This window comes from Scyliorhinus torazame, chromosome 2, assembly GCF_047496885.1.
Source record: "Scyliorhinus torazame isolate Kashiwa2021f chromosome 2, sScyTor2.1, whole genome shotgun sequence".
NCBI classification, from domain to species: Eukaryota; Metazoa; Chordata; class Chondrichthyes; order Carcharhiniformes; family Scyliorhinidae; genus Scyliorhinus; species Scyliorhinus torazame.
In genome coordinates this window covers 373,941,231-373,957,551 of record NC_092708.1, presented here as the reverse complement: position 1 = coordinate 373,957,551, position 16,321 = coordinate 373,941,231, and the positions used below count along the sequence as shown (strand labels likewise).

At 47.7% G+C, this 16,321-nt stretch overlaps 1 protein-coding gene across 1 annotated transcript in view; it reads left to right on the top strand.

Annotated features, from left to right (window-relative positions):
* The first annotated feature begins 9,574 nt into the window (after positions 1 to 9,574).
* Positions 9,575 to 16,321, top strand: part of LOC140407664 (cation channel sperm-associated auxiliary subunit beta-like) — a 57,308-nt gene continuing 50,561 nt past the window's right edge. The window contains exons 1-3 of the mRNA XM_072494996.1: positions 9,575 to 9,728; positions 9,817 to 9,908; positions 11,174 to 11,323. Of these exons, the coding sequence (XP_072351097.1) occupies positions 9,575 to 9,728; positions 9,817 to 9,908; positions 11,174 to 11,323 (396 nt within the window). The remainder of the gene's footprint in view (positions 9,729 to 9,816; positions 9,909 to 11,173; positions 11,324 to 16,321) is intronic.

The following is a 16,321-nucleotide window of genomic DNA, read 5'->3' as shown; positions in this document are numbered from 1 at the left end:
ATTTGCCCTCAAACATCCGCCCCCAATCTATGTTCTTCAGTTCCCGCCTAATATTGTTATAATTAGCCTTTCCCCAATTTAGCACATTCATCCTCGGACCACTCTTATCCTTGTCCACCAGCACTTTAAAACTTACTGAATTGTGGTCACTGTTACCGAAATGCTCCCCTACTGAAACATCTACCACCTGGCCGGGCTCATTCCCCAATACCAGGTCCAGTACCGCCCCTTCCCTAGTTGGACTGTCTACATATTGTTTTAAGAAGCCCTCCTGGATGCTCCTTACAAACTCCGCCCCATCTAAGCCCCTGGCACTAAGTGAGTCCCAGTCAATATTGGGGAAGTTGAAGTCTCCCATCACCCTGTTGTTTTTACTCTTTTCCAAAATCTGTCTACCTATCTGCTCCTCTATCTCCCGCTGGCTGTTGGGAGGCCTGTAGTCAACCCCCAACATTGTGACTGCACCCTTCTTATTCCTGATCTCTATCCATATAGCCTCACTGCCCTCTGAGGTGTCCTCCCGCAGTACAGCTGTGATATTCTGCCAAACCAGTAGCGCAACTCCGCCTCCCCTTTTACATCCCCCTCTATCCCGCCTGAAACATCTAAATCCTGGATTGTTTAGCTGCCAATCCTGCCCTTCCCTCAACCAGGTCTCTGTAATGGCAACAACATCATAGTTCCAAGTACTAATCCAAGCTCTAAGTTCATCTGCCTTACCCGTAATACTTCTTGCATTAAAACATATGCACTTCAGGCCACCAGACCCGCTGTGTTCAGCAACTTCTCCCTGTCTGCTCTGCCTCAGAGCCCCACTGTCCCTATTCCCTAGTTCTCCCTCAATGCTCTCACCTTCTGACCTATTGTTCCCGTGCCCACCCCCCTGCCATACTAGTTTAAACGCTCCCGTGTGACACTCGCAAACCTCGCGGCCAGGATATTTATGCCTCTCCAGTTTAGATGCAACCCGTCCTTCATATATAGGTCCCACCTGCCCCGGAAGAGCTCCCAGTGGTCCAGATAACGGAAACCCTCCCTCCTACACCAGCTGTTTAGCCACGTGTTTAGCTGCTCTATCTTCCTATTTCTAGCCTCACTGGCACGTGGCACATGGAGTAATCCCGAGATTACAACCCGAGAGGTCCTGTCTTTTAACTTTCTGCCTAGCTCCCTGAACTCCTGCTGCAGGACCTCATGCCCCTTCCTGCCTATGTCGTTAGTACCAATATGTACAACGACCTCTGCCTGTTTGCCCTCCCCCTTCAGGATGCCCTCTACCCGTTCGGAGACATCCTGGACCCTGGCACCAGGGAGGCAACATACCATCCTGGAGTCTCTTTCACGTCCACAGAAGCGCCTATCTGTGCCCCTGACTATAGAGTCCCCTATTACTATTGCTCTTCTGCGCTTTGACCCTCCCTTCTGAACATCAGAGCCAGCCATGGTGCCACTGCTCTGGCTGCTGCTGTTTTCCCCTGAAAGGCTATCCCCCCCGACAGTATCCAAAGGGGTATACCTGTTCGAGAGGGGGACAACCACAGGGGATTCCTGCACTGACTGCCTGCCCTTTCTGGTGGTCACCCATTTCTCTGCCTGCACCTTGGGTGTGACCACATTTATAGAACTGCGATCTATGACGCTTTCCGCCACCTGCATGCTCGTAAGTGTATCCAATTGCTGCTCCAACCGAATCATGCGGTCTGTGAGGAGCTCCAGTTGCGTGCACTTTCTGCAGATGAAGCCATCCGGGACGCTGGAAACCTCCCGGACCTGCCACATCTCACAGTCTAAGCACTGCACCCTTCTAACTGACATTGCGTCAATTAATTAAAATTGTGACCACCACATTGCTTCAAAGAAGGCTGTCCAGAACCCAACAAGTCTGGGGCATGCCCAGAACATGTGGGTGTGGTTGGCCAGGCCTCCCCGTCACCCATTCAGATTTGTCCTCCAACTTTGAGGAGAACCTGTCTATTCGGTTTCTAGTTAGGTGTGCTCTGTGCACTACTTTCAGTTGTATTAGGCTTAGCTTTGCACATATGAAGTTGGCCCTGTTCAGTGCTTCACTCCAGAGTCCCCACCCTATTTCTGTCCCTAGTTCTTCCTCCCATTTTTCCCGTGTCTCGTCCAGCGGGGAGCATGCCTCCTCTAACAGTCATCCGTACAGGTCCCCGCAGTTCCCCCCACTAAGTCGCCCATGTCCAATCGCTCCTCTATCATTGAGTGTCTCGCCATCCGTGGGTATGATGTTGCCTCCTTGTTGGACAGTTGCAACCTTTCCGTCAGTTCCTCTAACATCGCTAGTCTGTCGTCTGTGTAGAAGTCCCGAACTGTCAGTGTCTCACCGTCCTGTCTCCACCTCTAAAACATGGCACGGACCTGTGGTTGCTGCAGATGGAGGCCATGGTGGACATTTCGGTCAGACCAAAGTGCTGTCTCAGTTGGTTCCAGGTCCGGAGTGTGGCTACTATAGTATGTAGGTTTTTTTTTGGGGGGGGGGGCTAGGCCTCCTGTGCTTCTTTTTCTTTGTAGGACCCTTTTGGGGCTCCTTGGTTCTTCTCTCCCCCCCCCCCCCCCCCCCAATATCACAAAACAAACGCCATGATAAACAATTTATCAACTGTGTTAAAGAAAGCCTTGGGGATGTAGGTCGGGAGAGATCTGAACAGGGAGAGGAAACTGAACAGCACGTTAATCTTGATCGTCTGCACCCTCCCTGCTAGGCGAAATCATGCCTGACAATTGCATTAGAATTCTTTTGAGATGGTAATGAGCAGGATAGATCAAGGGGAGCCAATAGATGAGGATTTCCAAAAAGCATTTGCTAAGGTACCGATACGTAATAAGAACTCATGGTGTTGGGAGTAGTATATTAGCATGGATAGAGGATTGACTAACTGATAGAAGTCAGAGAGAAGGGCGAAGCGCATTTTCAGGATGACAACCTGTAACTAGTGGAGTGCCACAGGGATCACTGCTGGTGCCACAATTATCTACAATATGATTTCGACAAAGCAAGTGAATGTACTATGGCTAGGATGTGGAGATGCCGGATGGGGGTGAGCACAGTAAGAAGCCTTACAACACCAGGTTAAATTCCAACAGGTTTCTTTTGAGTCACTAGCTTTCGGAGCACTGCTCTTTCCCCAGGTGAATCCTCTTCATTCCTCTTCATTCACCTGAGGAAGGAGCAGTGCTTCGAAAGCTAGTGATTTGAAACAAACCTGTTGGACTTTAATCTGGTGTTGTAAGATTTCTTACTGTACTATGGCTAGGTTTGCAGATGACAGAAAAATAGATGTGAATGCAAGTGGTGAGAATGACACAGAGGGATATAGACAGCTTAGATGAATGGGCAAAAACTTGGCAGATGGAATATATTGTAGGAAAATGTACAGATATGCACTTTGGTCAGAAGAATAAGGGAGCTGAATATTATTTAAATGAGGAAACATTGCAGAAAGTAGGAGCACAGAGGGATTTGGGGCTCCTCGTGCGTAAATCACAAAAAGCAAGCATGCAAGTTCAGCAGGTAATGGAGAAGGCAAACAGAAGAGGAATTTCTTCTCTCAGAGGGAATCTGTGGAATTCTTTACCTCAGAGAACTGTAGAAGCTGAGTCATTAAGTCTGTTCAGATGGAGGCTGAGATAGACAGATTTTTAATGAGTGAGGGTATCAAGGGATAAGTCGGGAAAGTGAAGTTGAGGATTATCACATCAGATCAGTCATGATCTCACTGAATGGCAGAGCAGACTTGATGGGTCGAATGGCCTACTTCTGCTCCTATGTCTTATGGTCTTATTATGATCATAAATAGAGTGATGGGAGAGGTCATCAACTGCACTATCAAGCGGCACATACTCAGTAATAACCTGCTCACCGATGCTCAATTTGGATTCCGCCAGGGTCACTCAGCTCCTGACCTCATTAGAGCCTTGTTTCAAACATGGGCAAAAGAGCTTAACTCCAGAGGCGAGGTGAGAGTGACTGCCCTTGACATCAAGGCAGCATTTGAGTATTGTGTCAAGGAATTCCAGCAAAACTGGAGTCAGTAGGAATCAGGGGTAAACCCTCCACTGGTTGGAGTCATACCTTGCACAAAGGAAGATGGTTGTGTTTTTTAAAAATTCATTCATGGGATGTGGGCATCGCTGGCTGGGGGGGAGATTTAGGAGAAAATTGACAAACGCTGTGTGACATGTTATTTGTTGTCTGTATTTGAATGTGTTTGTAATAAAATAAATTTAAAAAACAAATGGGCTAACATCAATAGCATCTTCAACAAGTGGTGTAACATCATCAACATCACTAACAAATGAGACAACACCAGTAAAATGAAGCACAACCCCTTCAACGCCAGAAGCAATAGTCACAAAAACCGCCAGTATAGTAATATAACGATCAAATACATCGGCTGCTGGAAAACCTGAAATAAAGATCATAGATCATAGAATTTTTGATCATAGAATTTACAGTGCAGAAGGAGGCCATTCGGCCCATTGAGTCTGCACCGGCTCCTGGAAAGAGCACCCTACCCAAGGTCAACACCTCCACTCTATTCCCATAACCCAGTAACCCCACCCAACACTAAGGGCAATTTTGGACTCTAAGGGCAATTTATCATGGCGAATCTACCTAACCTGCACATCTTTGGACTGTGGGAGGAAACTGGAGCACCTGGAGGAAACCCACGCACGCACAGGGAGGATGTGCAGACTCCGCACAGACAGTGACCCAAGCCGGAATCGAACCTGGGACCCTGGAGCTTTGAAGCAATTGTGCTATCCACAATGCTACCGTGCTGCCCGGCTAAAGTCCTGCAAATTACTTGGCAGATCTGGCAGCATCTGTGGAGAGAGAAACAGAGTTAATGGGTGGGATTTTTGACAACACTGCCGCAAGAATCGTCACGGATGGGACGGGGACCATATAAAGGTTCATTGAGCTTGGGCAGGAATATATGGTCTCAGGGCGGGCGCTGCCGAAAAATCCCACCCAATGTTTCAATTTGAATATGACCCTTCAGAAATGTCAATATATGTTTTGAACTCAACACTGAGCAATGAACACCTGATCCAGAAGATCGAGGCACATTTTACCACGTGAACAATACCATGAACAATGTTTTTTGAGAAAATAGTTTTAAGTTCAGAATTTCATATTTAATAATGAAAGTTGATTGTAAATTTTCTTAAATATAATGAACAAAAATATAACGGTGAAAGAAGTTAAATTGATATAGGAAAACATTACTTTTATGAAAGAAATAGCTTATAGTATAGTAAGCAAAGTCACTTTGAACTATGTTGTGATCCTGTCATCAACAATGGGTAACCATGGCAGAGAGCATCCAGCAAGTTTTTTTGATGCCGTCCACCATTGGAATTCCTGATAGAAGAGGTAAAAAAAAAGAAGAAATGTCCTGCATCCTCAGGTGGGCCAGAGCTGCCTCTTGACACATGCTCAGAGAGTAGTGGCAAGAGATAACTCTGCAGATCACTGTTGGGAATGTAGCCTGAAGGACCTGGATGTGGAGCAGAAAGTGGTTTAACAATCTCACATAAGTTGTTAGTGAGTACATTTTCAGATGTTGTATGCTACCAGCTGCACCTCTATCCCCAAGTACTATTCAATTCTTATATGCCCATCACCTATCTACCTAGCAACAATCTCTATCAAGTAGGACTCAAACCTAACATTCATATGCTTCACCTCACTCTTGTACATTTCAGTGTTGCAAGTTTTGCACCTACATCTCAAAGTTTATACATGTTGGCAGCTAGCCATTCAACTGTGATAGTTACATTAAACAGATTTCTGAACACACTTAAAAAAAAAAAATTTAGAGTACCCAATTCATTTTTTCCAATTAAGGGGGCAATTTAGCGTGTTCAATCCACCTACCTTGCACATCTTTGGGTTGTGGGGGCGAAACCCACGCAAACACGGGGAGAATGTGCAAACTCCACATGGACAGTGACCCAGAGCCGGGATCGAACCTTGGACCTCGGCGCCGTGAGACTGCAGTGCTACCACTGCACCACCTTGCTGCCCTTTCTGAACACTCACTGACACAATTCACTTTTGCTTCCAGGAGAAGGGATACTCCGTGGAAGAAATTAACTGGAGAGGGAGAGGCATGCCTGAATATTTGAATCACCATGTTGAGACAATTTTGGCCATTATGGAAAAGGCAATTTCTTAGGCTGTGACTAATGGTGGGAATGATTTAAGATAAGGGTATATGCAAATTTAATCCTCTTCCTCTCATCTAACTTCTACCTCATCCCCCACACTCTTCTGACTTGCAAGCTGCATTTGGTGTAAGCAGACACTTCTTCATCCCAATCCATTTTCCTTTTATCATTTCAGATACTCAAGAACTGAAAACTGGCCAGGCAGTGAAGAAGGAGGAGGAAGGAAGTGAATACCATCATTTGGTTTCACAGTCACAGCCACAAACTCATATATTGGCACTGCATCTGATTTAGAGGATACAGGTGGGATCTGCAGGTGGTGAGACACTAGGCACATGTGAGCTGAAGTCAGGGATGAGGAAAGCATGGTTTAGGTGCCAGATTGCTGGATTGTGAGCTGCAGAGGACTCACATGAGGACTTTGATCTGCCAGGCTACAGAGGAAAGCTGATGATATGCACAATAAAAGGCTTTCTGCACTCAGGAGCCTGCTAAAAACTCATGTTTCATGCCAAGCAACATGAAGGAGTCCAGCATCGATAGAATTTGGAGCCTTTACTTTTCAACATCGAATGGATGACCAACTTGATCATTATAACTGTGGAGCTGTAGTAGCATTTCATGGTCGTTGCTGTAGGTTCCACTGCAATACAAGCAATACTCCCCAATGTCTTTTCTTATTTGTTCCTGGGATGTGAGCATCATTAGCAAGGTCAACATTTATTGCCCCTGAGGTGGTGGTGGGTTGCGTTCTTGAACTGCTGAAGTCCAATTGGTGTAGCTGCACACATTACAATTATGGAGAGATTTGTAGGATTTTAATACAGTGAAGCTGATACGGTTGCAAGTCAAGATGGTGTGTGACTTGGAAGAAACCCTAACCCTTATTCTTCTAAGTGGTAGAAGTTGTGGGTTTAGAGGGTGCTGTGGAAGTAGCCTGGGTACACTTTGTATATGGTACACACTGCTGCCATTGTGCACTGGTGGTAGAGATAATAAAGGTGGTATTTACCCTGCCAATTAAGTGGGCTGCTTTGCTTGGATGGTGTTGAGCTTCTTGAGTGTTTTTGGAGCTGCACGTAACCATGCAAGTCAAGTGAATAATGCATCATATTCCTGATTTGTGCCTTGTAGATGGTGGATAGACATTGGACAGTCACAGAATCATAGCATCTCTACAGTGCAGACGAAAGCCATTCGGCCCATCGAGCCTGCACCGACCCTCTGAAAGAGCACTCGGCCCAGGTCCACTCCCCATTCACCCTACCCCCATAACCTAACCTGCACTAAGGGGAAATTTAGCATGGCCAATACACCTAACCTGCACATCTTTGGACTCTAAGTGGAAACCGGAGTACCCAAAGGAAACCCATGCAGACACGGGGAGAATGTGCAAACTCCACAAAGACAGTCACTCAAGGCCAGAATTGAACCCGAATCCCTGGCGCTGTGAGGAAGCAGTGCTAACCATTGTGCCACCGTGCCATCAGGAGGGAGTTACTCGTCACAGAATTGTTTGATCTGCGCATAAAGCCACAATCATTATAAGGCTAGTCGAATTGTGTGTTTTCAGTGCTAACGCCCAGAAGAGCGATTGTGAGGAATTCAGTGGGCCATTGAATATCAAGGAGAAATTCTTAGATTCTTGTTGGATATTGTCATTGCCCACACTTGTGTGATGTCAATATTACTTACCATTTAGCAGTCAAAGGCTGAATGTTGCCCAGCTCTTGCAGTATCTGAGAGTACACGAATGTGCGATCATCAGTGAAAATCCCCACTTCTGACATTATGTTGGAGGGAAGAGCATTGATGAAGTAGCTGAAGATGGTTGGACCTTGGACACTACATCAAGGTTCTCCTGAAGCAATGTCCTGAGACTGAGATGATTAGCCTCCAGTAACCTTTGTTCTAATATGATTACAACCAATGGAGAGTTTTCCTCCTGATTCCCATTAACTTTAATTTTATTAGGGCTCATTGATGCCACACTCAGTCAAATTGCCCCTTAGGGCGGAGTTGCATGAATTGGGCAGAGGATTTTGCCTAGATCGGGTGGTCATTCGAAAGGTCGGTGCAGATTCAATGGGCTGAGTGGCCTCCTTCTGTACTGTAGGTATTCTATGATTCTATTCTATTCTATTCTAAATATTGCTTTGATGTCCAGGGAAGTCACTCACCATAACTGTGGTCTATCGCTGCTCTTACCTCTTATGATTTCATTATCTTTTGACATGTTTGGACCAAACTTGTAATGAAATCTGAAGCTATGTGCCCCTGCAGCACCCTAATTGAGCTTTGGTGTACAGATATTCGGTGAATAAATGCCACTTGCTAGCACTGACAACAGATAGAACAAATTCCGCCACTTTCCTAATGATTGAGGGTAGATTTATGGGACAGTAATTGGTTCGATTGGTTTGTCCTGCTTTTCATTCATAGTGCATAACTGAGTAATTTTCCACATTGTCGGTAGATGCCAATCTTGTAGCTGTAATAGAGCAGTTTAGCTGAGGGTACGGCTAGTTCTGATGTTGTCAGGGCCTATAGTCTTTGCTGTATCTATTGCATTCACTTGTTTCTTGATATCGCATGGAATGAATCAAATATGGATAACCCACTTGTCATTCTAGTTGAAGGTGGTGGAAAATTAATCAGCCTTTCTTTATGCACTGATGTGCTAGGATCCCACATCATTGAAGATGGGGTGTTTTTGGAATATGCCCTTTCACTTAGTTGTTAAATGAGAGTTGCTCAATTTGCTGACATGGAATCTCAACTTTCTGACTTGGAATCTCTTGACTGTGGCCAGCATGATTCTGGATACCAGTGTTCAAAGGGTCTTTTAAGAAAAAAAAATCTAATTAAGTGGCAATTTAGTGTGGCCAATCCACTTACCCTGCACATCTTTTGGGTTTTGTGGGTGAGACCAACGCAGACACGGGGAGAATGTGCAAACTCTACACGGACAGTGAACTGGAGCCGGGATCGAACCAGAGTCCTTGGGCGCCGTGAGGCAGCACTGCTAATCACTATGCCACTGTGTCGGCGTTCAAATGATCTTTGCGGGCATAACAGCCCTCAATCGTGGACCAGCTCTAGAGAGTAGGAGTGGCTCTATGGACTAGGAACTTGCAATGCTCTTGTGGGAGATTGGCGTTTGTGCTTCCACCACTGTCACTTTGTGACTGCCTTTGCTGTTGTATGTCAGTTAGACAAGTCAAATTGCTGCAGCTGATGCTTAGATGGAACAGCCTGTAGCCAGGCCCCTTAGACTTTCACTGACCAATGTCACCTGAAGCCTCCTCTCCCGAAAGTCGGGAACAATGCTTTACCTGTCAGAAAACACCTTATAGGAGCACTAGGAGAGGCAAAGATGCATGAGCAAGGCATTAAAAGTGAGAGCGCAAGGGTGATACCATTCAGTTCTTCTCCAGGTAGTATCCTCAATTATTTAAATGTTGATGATACTAGGAAAGAGAAGCAGATCTCCAAGTCTACCGCAGCTATTTCAAGGATTGAACCCTTTGGTATTTGTGTTATTCTGAACTACATGCTAGCTATCTAGCCAATTGAGCTAATTGGAATGCCCCTTGTATTCACAATGGCATATTTTAGGTTATAAATTTGGATTTGAATATGTATTTGAATATGGTTTATTTTTATATTTGCATTGTGAGAACAAGGATAACGATATAGTCAGAGAAAAGGTGAGGATTGTGGGACTGTTGGGTGAATGGGGAATTGAGGTTGAAGTTACTGATATTGTTCACGGATTTCCTGATCATGTACAGAGCTGTCCAAGCAGCAGAAACACCGAGGATGCAGATGGTCAGCTATATAAGGTTAATTGTGGCAGCGTAACTGCCGGTGGATGGCTGCTGTGCATGTGTATATGTGTTCTAGACCAGAGTCATGAGCTGCGTTATCAGCGGATCACCATTGAGCTGCTTGATACAATGTCTGTGGTTACACTCCAGTGCAATCCCTTTTAGTTCAGGTAATTGGCCCGATTTGACATGAGATACATGCAAAGTAATTATTTCTAAGGCATACTGCATTATGGGGATGATCACTCCAGCTGCTTGTCTCTGGCAAAAGGGAATGCAGTGAAGTTGTCATTGAAGAACCTCAGTGACCTCTCATATGCAGGAATGCAATGCAGACTGAGATGTATACATCTCAGCAGCAGCCTGGAAGGAGCCCGATGAATCAAAGTTCAGAGTGCTTGCTTTGATCTCAGGTTGGAGCTCTACCAACATCTTTAATGAAGCATAGGCGCCTCAAGCATCAGTTGTCACTGAAGTTCAGGTATGAGAACTGCCCCATAAACATCCTCTGCCCTTATTTACTTTCTCCGCCTCCCTTTTCTGGCAGCTTGTCCAGTTGTACATGGTTTCTGCGCAGTGTCTCAGTTATGTTTGATGCCAAAACAAAGTGATACTTGGTCGCCCAAGCAACTGGTCCGTGTACAAACCTTAAAATTACCAAAAGGTTCTTTATCGTTAGCTGGACAACTTGTAATCTATTGATATTTTTTCAATTTAGGAAAAGCATCCAAAGCATTTCTAACTGCAGCTAGCTAAAGGAAATAACATTGTACCTATTCTGAAATATTTCAGGATCCTGTTAAGTAACACCAAATAAGGATGTTGGTGGGGTGCTCCTTCATGATATGTTAAGCTATGGGGTGGTAAGAGAGGGCATAGGTTGGAATGTGGAGCTCTACCTTGGCATTATTAGTGTATCATGATTTTTTTGCACTGAATGTTTTGCGTATGCATGCAGCAAACTCCTTTAACAAATATTGCATCTGGCACACTTGTTGAAAGTGAGCGCCCAAAGAATGAGGACTTTAGAACCTAGTCTGCCCCCTTGTCTATTTCTCATTATCAAAAATTCTTACTAATTCTGTTGTTCACAATACTTGAATGGTTTGAACGATAATTTTTAAAAACAATCTTCTATCTTTCAGGAAGTCAGCTGTAATTTGTACGTTATAAATCATCTTGATAGAGGCGATTTGAGCATACTTTCTCCTATCTATACCAGTATGGGATTGATTCCAAGTATTGAGATATTTAACAGAACTTCCCTAATGTCATTCAAGTTTGAAAAAACCTTGGTAAGATCCGACTTTATATACAAATTTATATTTATGACCTCAATAAGATCAAACAGCATTAAGAGAATTTAGTCTTCAAGAAATAGGCATACTAATATAATTAAGACATACTAATAATTAAAACAAATCCAAACTTTCCCAGTTTCAGGGTTATTTTATTTTTCATTGCATTCTTTTTCTACAATGTTGCTATTTTCCCCAAACCCCCATAAAATCAGTACTGCATAGAGCAAGTGCATTCAGAGACCTGGCCAAAGCTGTCATTAGCAGGTCCAAGTAGCATGGTCAAGGAGCTTTCGCCTGACTGCTGATGGACCATCAATTCACACAAAGAGAACAGTGATTTTAATATGCTAAGAAGTATGCTAGCCTGCTGCTGCTCCCGAGAGCTGGCCACAGGTCTGCCAGTTATATACCTCCCGCGAGGGGCAGAGCCAACAGAAGCATTAACACAACAACAGTAAGTAACAGTGAATAAGAACAACAGTGAACATATATACAGTGGTGTATAACAGTAGGACGAATAATGGTAAAGGTTCACCACATTCACCCCCAGTTTAAAAAAAAGTCCAGCGGGGGTGAAGTGGACTCACAGGTTGAGTCTGACGGGAGCCTTGATCTTCCGCCGTGATCGCCTCAGCCCCGGCTGCGGTGTGGGCACGGGTGTCGGGACCTTCGACTCTGGGAGCATGTCGTCTGCAGCTTCATTGCGATGTGTTGACAGGGAGACGTTGTAGGGGCGGGGGCGGTGGTAATGGCCCCAGGCAGGGCTGCCGGTGCCAAGTCCTGCAACATTCGAGTGATGGTGATAGGCGGTGTAGGGGTGGGTGCGTTGGTGAGGTTGCTGGGGAACCTGCAGGTGCCAAATCCCGGAGGGAGACTGTGTCCTGCCTTCCGTTGTGGTGTGCCACGTATGCATACTGAGGATTTGCATGGAGGAGCTGAACCCTCTCGACCAGGTGGTCGGACTTATGGCTCCTCACATGCTTCCTGAGGAGGACAGGCCCTGGTGTTGTCAGCCAGGATGGAAGCGAGACCCTGGAGATGGACTTCCTGGGGAAGACAAACAAATGTTCGTAAGGGGTTTCGTTAGTGGCGGTGCAGGGAAGCGACCGGATGGAGTGGAACGCATCAGTAAGGACCTCCTGCCAGCGGGAGACTAGGTCACTTCTAGACCATAGGGCAAGAAGGATGGCCTTCCAGACCATCGAATTCTCCCTCTCCACCTGCCCGTTTCCCCGGGGGTTATAGCTGGTGGTCCTGCTTGAGGCGATGCTCTTACTAAGCAGGAACTGACGCAGCTCATTGCTCATAAAAGAGGAGCCCCAATCGCTGTGGATGTAGAAGGGGAAACCGAACAAGGTGAAGTTGCTGTGTAGGGCCTCGATGACAGTGGCCGAGGTCATGTTGGGGTATGGGATGGCAAAGGGTGATGCACTATCAATTACGACGAGACGAGAGTAGAATGTAATCGAGGCTTTATTACACAGAGATGTGTGGCCTCCTACAGCAGCTTACGAAATGGCTGCTGTTCGGAGAGCACACACATTTATACTCCGCCTACTGGGGGGAGCTAGCAGGCAGGGATCTACCCCCATACCTGTAGTACAGGGGTCTTACCGTAATACCCATATATACAATATAATACAACAGTGGTGACTACCACATTCACCCCCTGTTAAAAATGAGTCCAGCGGTGGTGGTGGAAAACTATATACATACAGATTGGTTTTAAAATTACAGAGAAGGTTACAAATTTAGACGATCCGGCGCCTTGATCTATTGTTGAGAGCGCCGCAGTGCTGGTGGCGACTCAGGCGTCGGCTTGATCCTCAGTGACTCTGGGAGCGTGTCGAAATCCTCTTCCTCCCCGGGTGGGAGCAAGGGGAGGACGGATTGTCCTGGAGTGGGGGCTGCGGTGGGGTGCGCCAGGTGAGGGGAGGGTGGCGCCAGATCGGGGGGGGGGGGGGGGACCCAGCTGGTGCCAGATCCCTGAGGGAGACTGTGTCTTGGCGGCCGTCGGGGTACGCTACGTAGGCGTACTGCGGGTTCGCATGGAGTAGCTGTACTCTCTCAACCAACGGGTCCGCCTTGTGGAGCCGCACGTGCTTGCGGAGGAGAACGGGTCCTGGAGCTGCCAGCCACGTTGGGAGCGAAACCCCGGAGGTGGACTTCCTGGGGAAGGCAAAGAGATGTTGGGGGTTTTCGTTGGTCGCGGCGCACAGGAGCGACTGAAAGGAGTGAAGTGCGTCGGGGAGGACCTCCTGCCAGCGGGAGGCCGAGAGATTTCTGGACCGTAGGGCCAGCTGGACGGCCCTCCAGACCGTCCCATTCTCTCACTCCACCTGCCCGTTTCCCCTGGGGTTGTAGCTGGTCGTCCTGCTCGAGGCAATGCCCCTGTTGAGCAGGTACTGGCGCAGCTCCTCGCTCATAAATGAGGATCCCCGGTCGCTGTGGACCTAGGCGGGAAAACTGAACAGAGCAAAGATGGTGTTGAGGGCTTTGATAACGGTGGCAGACGTCATATCGGGGCATGGGACGGCGAAGGGAAATCGAGAATACTCGTCAACCACATTAAGAAAGTACGTGTTGCGGTCGGTGGAGGGGAGGGGCCCTTTGAAGTCCACGCTGAGGCCTTCACCAGGCGCGCACGGTCTGGCTGGTAGAAGTGCGGTTTATACTCCACGCAGACCTGGCAGTCTCTGGTGATAGCCCTGGCTTCCTCGATGGAGTAGGGCAGATTGCGGGCCTTAATGAAGTGGTAAAAGCGGGTGACGCCCGGGTGACAGAGATCGTCGTGCAGGGTCCGGAGTCGGTCCACTTGTGCGTTGGCACATATACCTCGGGACAGGGCATCGGGAGCTCGTTGAGCGTACCGGGGCGATACAAAATCTTGTAATTGTAGGTGGAGAGCTCGATCCTCCACCTCAAGATTTTATCATTTTTGATCTTACCCCGCTGTGTGTTGTTAAACATGAAGGCAACCAACCGTTAGTCAGTGAGGAGAGTGAATCTCCTGCTGGCCAGGTAATGCCTCCAATGTCGCACAGTTTCAATGATCGCTTGGGCTTCCTTTTCGACGGAGGAGTGCCGAATATTGGAGGCATGGAGGGTGCAGGAAAAGAATGCCACGGGCCTGCCTGCCTGGTTGAGGGTGGCGGCCAGAGCGACGTCTGGTGCATCGTTCTCGACTTGGAAGGGGAGCGTCTCGTCGACCGCATGCATCACGGCCTTAGCGATGTCGGCCTTGATGCGGTTGAAGGCCAGGTGAGCCTCGGCCGTCAGTAAGAAAACGGTGGATTGCATGAGTGGGCGGGCCTTGTCCGCATAGTTTGGGACCTACTGGGTGGAATACGAAAAGAACCCCAGGTATCAATTGAGGGCCTTGGGGGAGGGGGCGTTCCATGAGGGGGCGAATGCTATCGGCGTCGGGCCCTAGAACTCCGTTCTGAACCACATAGCCGAGGATGGCTAATCGGTTCGTGCTGAACACACACTTCTCCTTGTTGTAAGTTAGGTTGAGTAGTGTGGCGGTGTGGAGAAATTTGGAAAGGTTAGCGCCGTGGTCCTGCTGGTCATGGCCGCAGATGGTGACGTTGTCCAGGTACAGGAAAGTAGCTCGCAGCCCGTACCGGTCAACCATTCGGTCCATCTCCCATTGGAGGACCGAGACCCCGTTGGTGACGCTGAAGGGAACCCTAAGGAAATGGTAAAGGCGGCCGTCTGCTTCAAATGCAGTGTATGGGCGGTCTGCCTTACGGATGGGGAGCTGGTGGTAGGCAGATTTCAGGTCCACTGTCGAGAAGACTCGGTACTGTGCAATCTGATTGACCATATCAGATTTGCGTGGGAGTGGGTACGCATCGAGCTGCGTGTACCGATTGATGGTCTGACTGTAGTCGACGACCATCCTGTTTTTCTCCCCGGTTTTCACCACTACCACTTGGGCTCTCCAGGGGCTGTTGCTGGCCTCGATGATACCTTCCCGCAGCAGCCGCTGGACCTCAGACCTGATGAAGGTCCTGTCCTGGGCACTGTACCCTCTGCTCCTGGTGGCGACGGGTTTGCAATCCGGGGTGAAGTTTGCAAACAGGGAAGGCAGGTCGACCTTAAGGGTCGCGAGGCCGCAAACAGTAAGGGGTGGTAGGGGCCTGCCAAATTTCAGGGTTAGGCTCTGGAGGGTGCACTGGAAGTCCAGGTCAAGTACCAAGGCAGCATAGAGGTTGGGGAGGACGTGGAGCTGAAAGCCGCTGAACTCTATGCCCTGGACGGTGAGGGTGGTGGTGCAGTACCCCCGGATCGCCACGGAGTGGAATCCGGAGGCCAGGGAGATTCTTTGGTTAGCGAGGTGTACCGCGAGGGAGCAGCGCCTTACCGTTTCAGTGCTCCTAGAGTCCAGGAGGCAGGATATCCCGTGCCCGTCGACCTTCACCTTTGTCGAAGCGGTCGCGAGGTTGTGCGGTCGAGACTGGTCAATCGTGACTGAGGCGAGACATAAGAACATAAGAACTAGGAGCAGGAGTAGGCCATCTGGCCCCTCGAGCCTGCTCCACCATTCAATGAGATCATGGCTGATCTTTTGTGGACTCAGCTCCACAATACCATAACCCTTAATCCCTTCATTCTTGAAAAAACTATCTATCTTTATCTTAAAAACATTGAATGAAGGAGCCTCTACTGCTTCACTGGGCAAGGAATTCCATAGATTCACAACCCTTTGGGTGATGAAGTTTCTCCTAAACTCAGTCCTAAATCTACTTCCCCTTATTTTGAGGCTATGCCCCCTAGTTCTGCTTTCACCCGCCAGTGGAAACAACCTGCCCGCATCTATCCTATCTATTCCCTTCATAATCTTATATGTTTCTATAAGATACTCCCTCATCCTTCTAAATTCCAACGAGTACAGTCCCAGTCTACTCAACCTCTCCTCGTAATCCAACCCCTTTAGCTCTGGGATTAACCTAGTGAATCCCCTCTGCACACCCTCCAGTGCCAGTA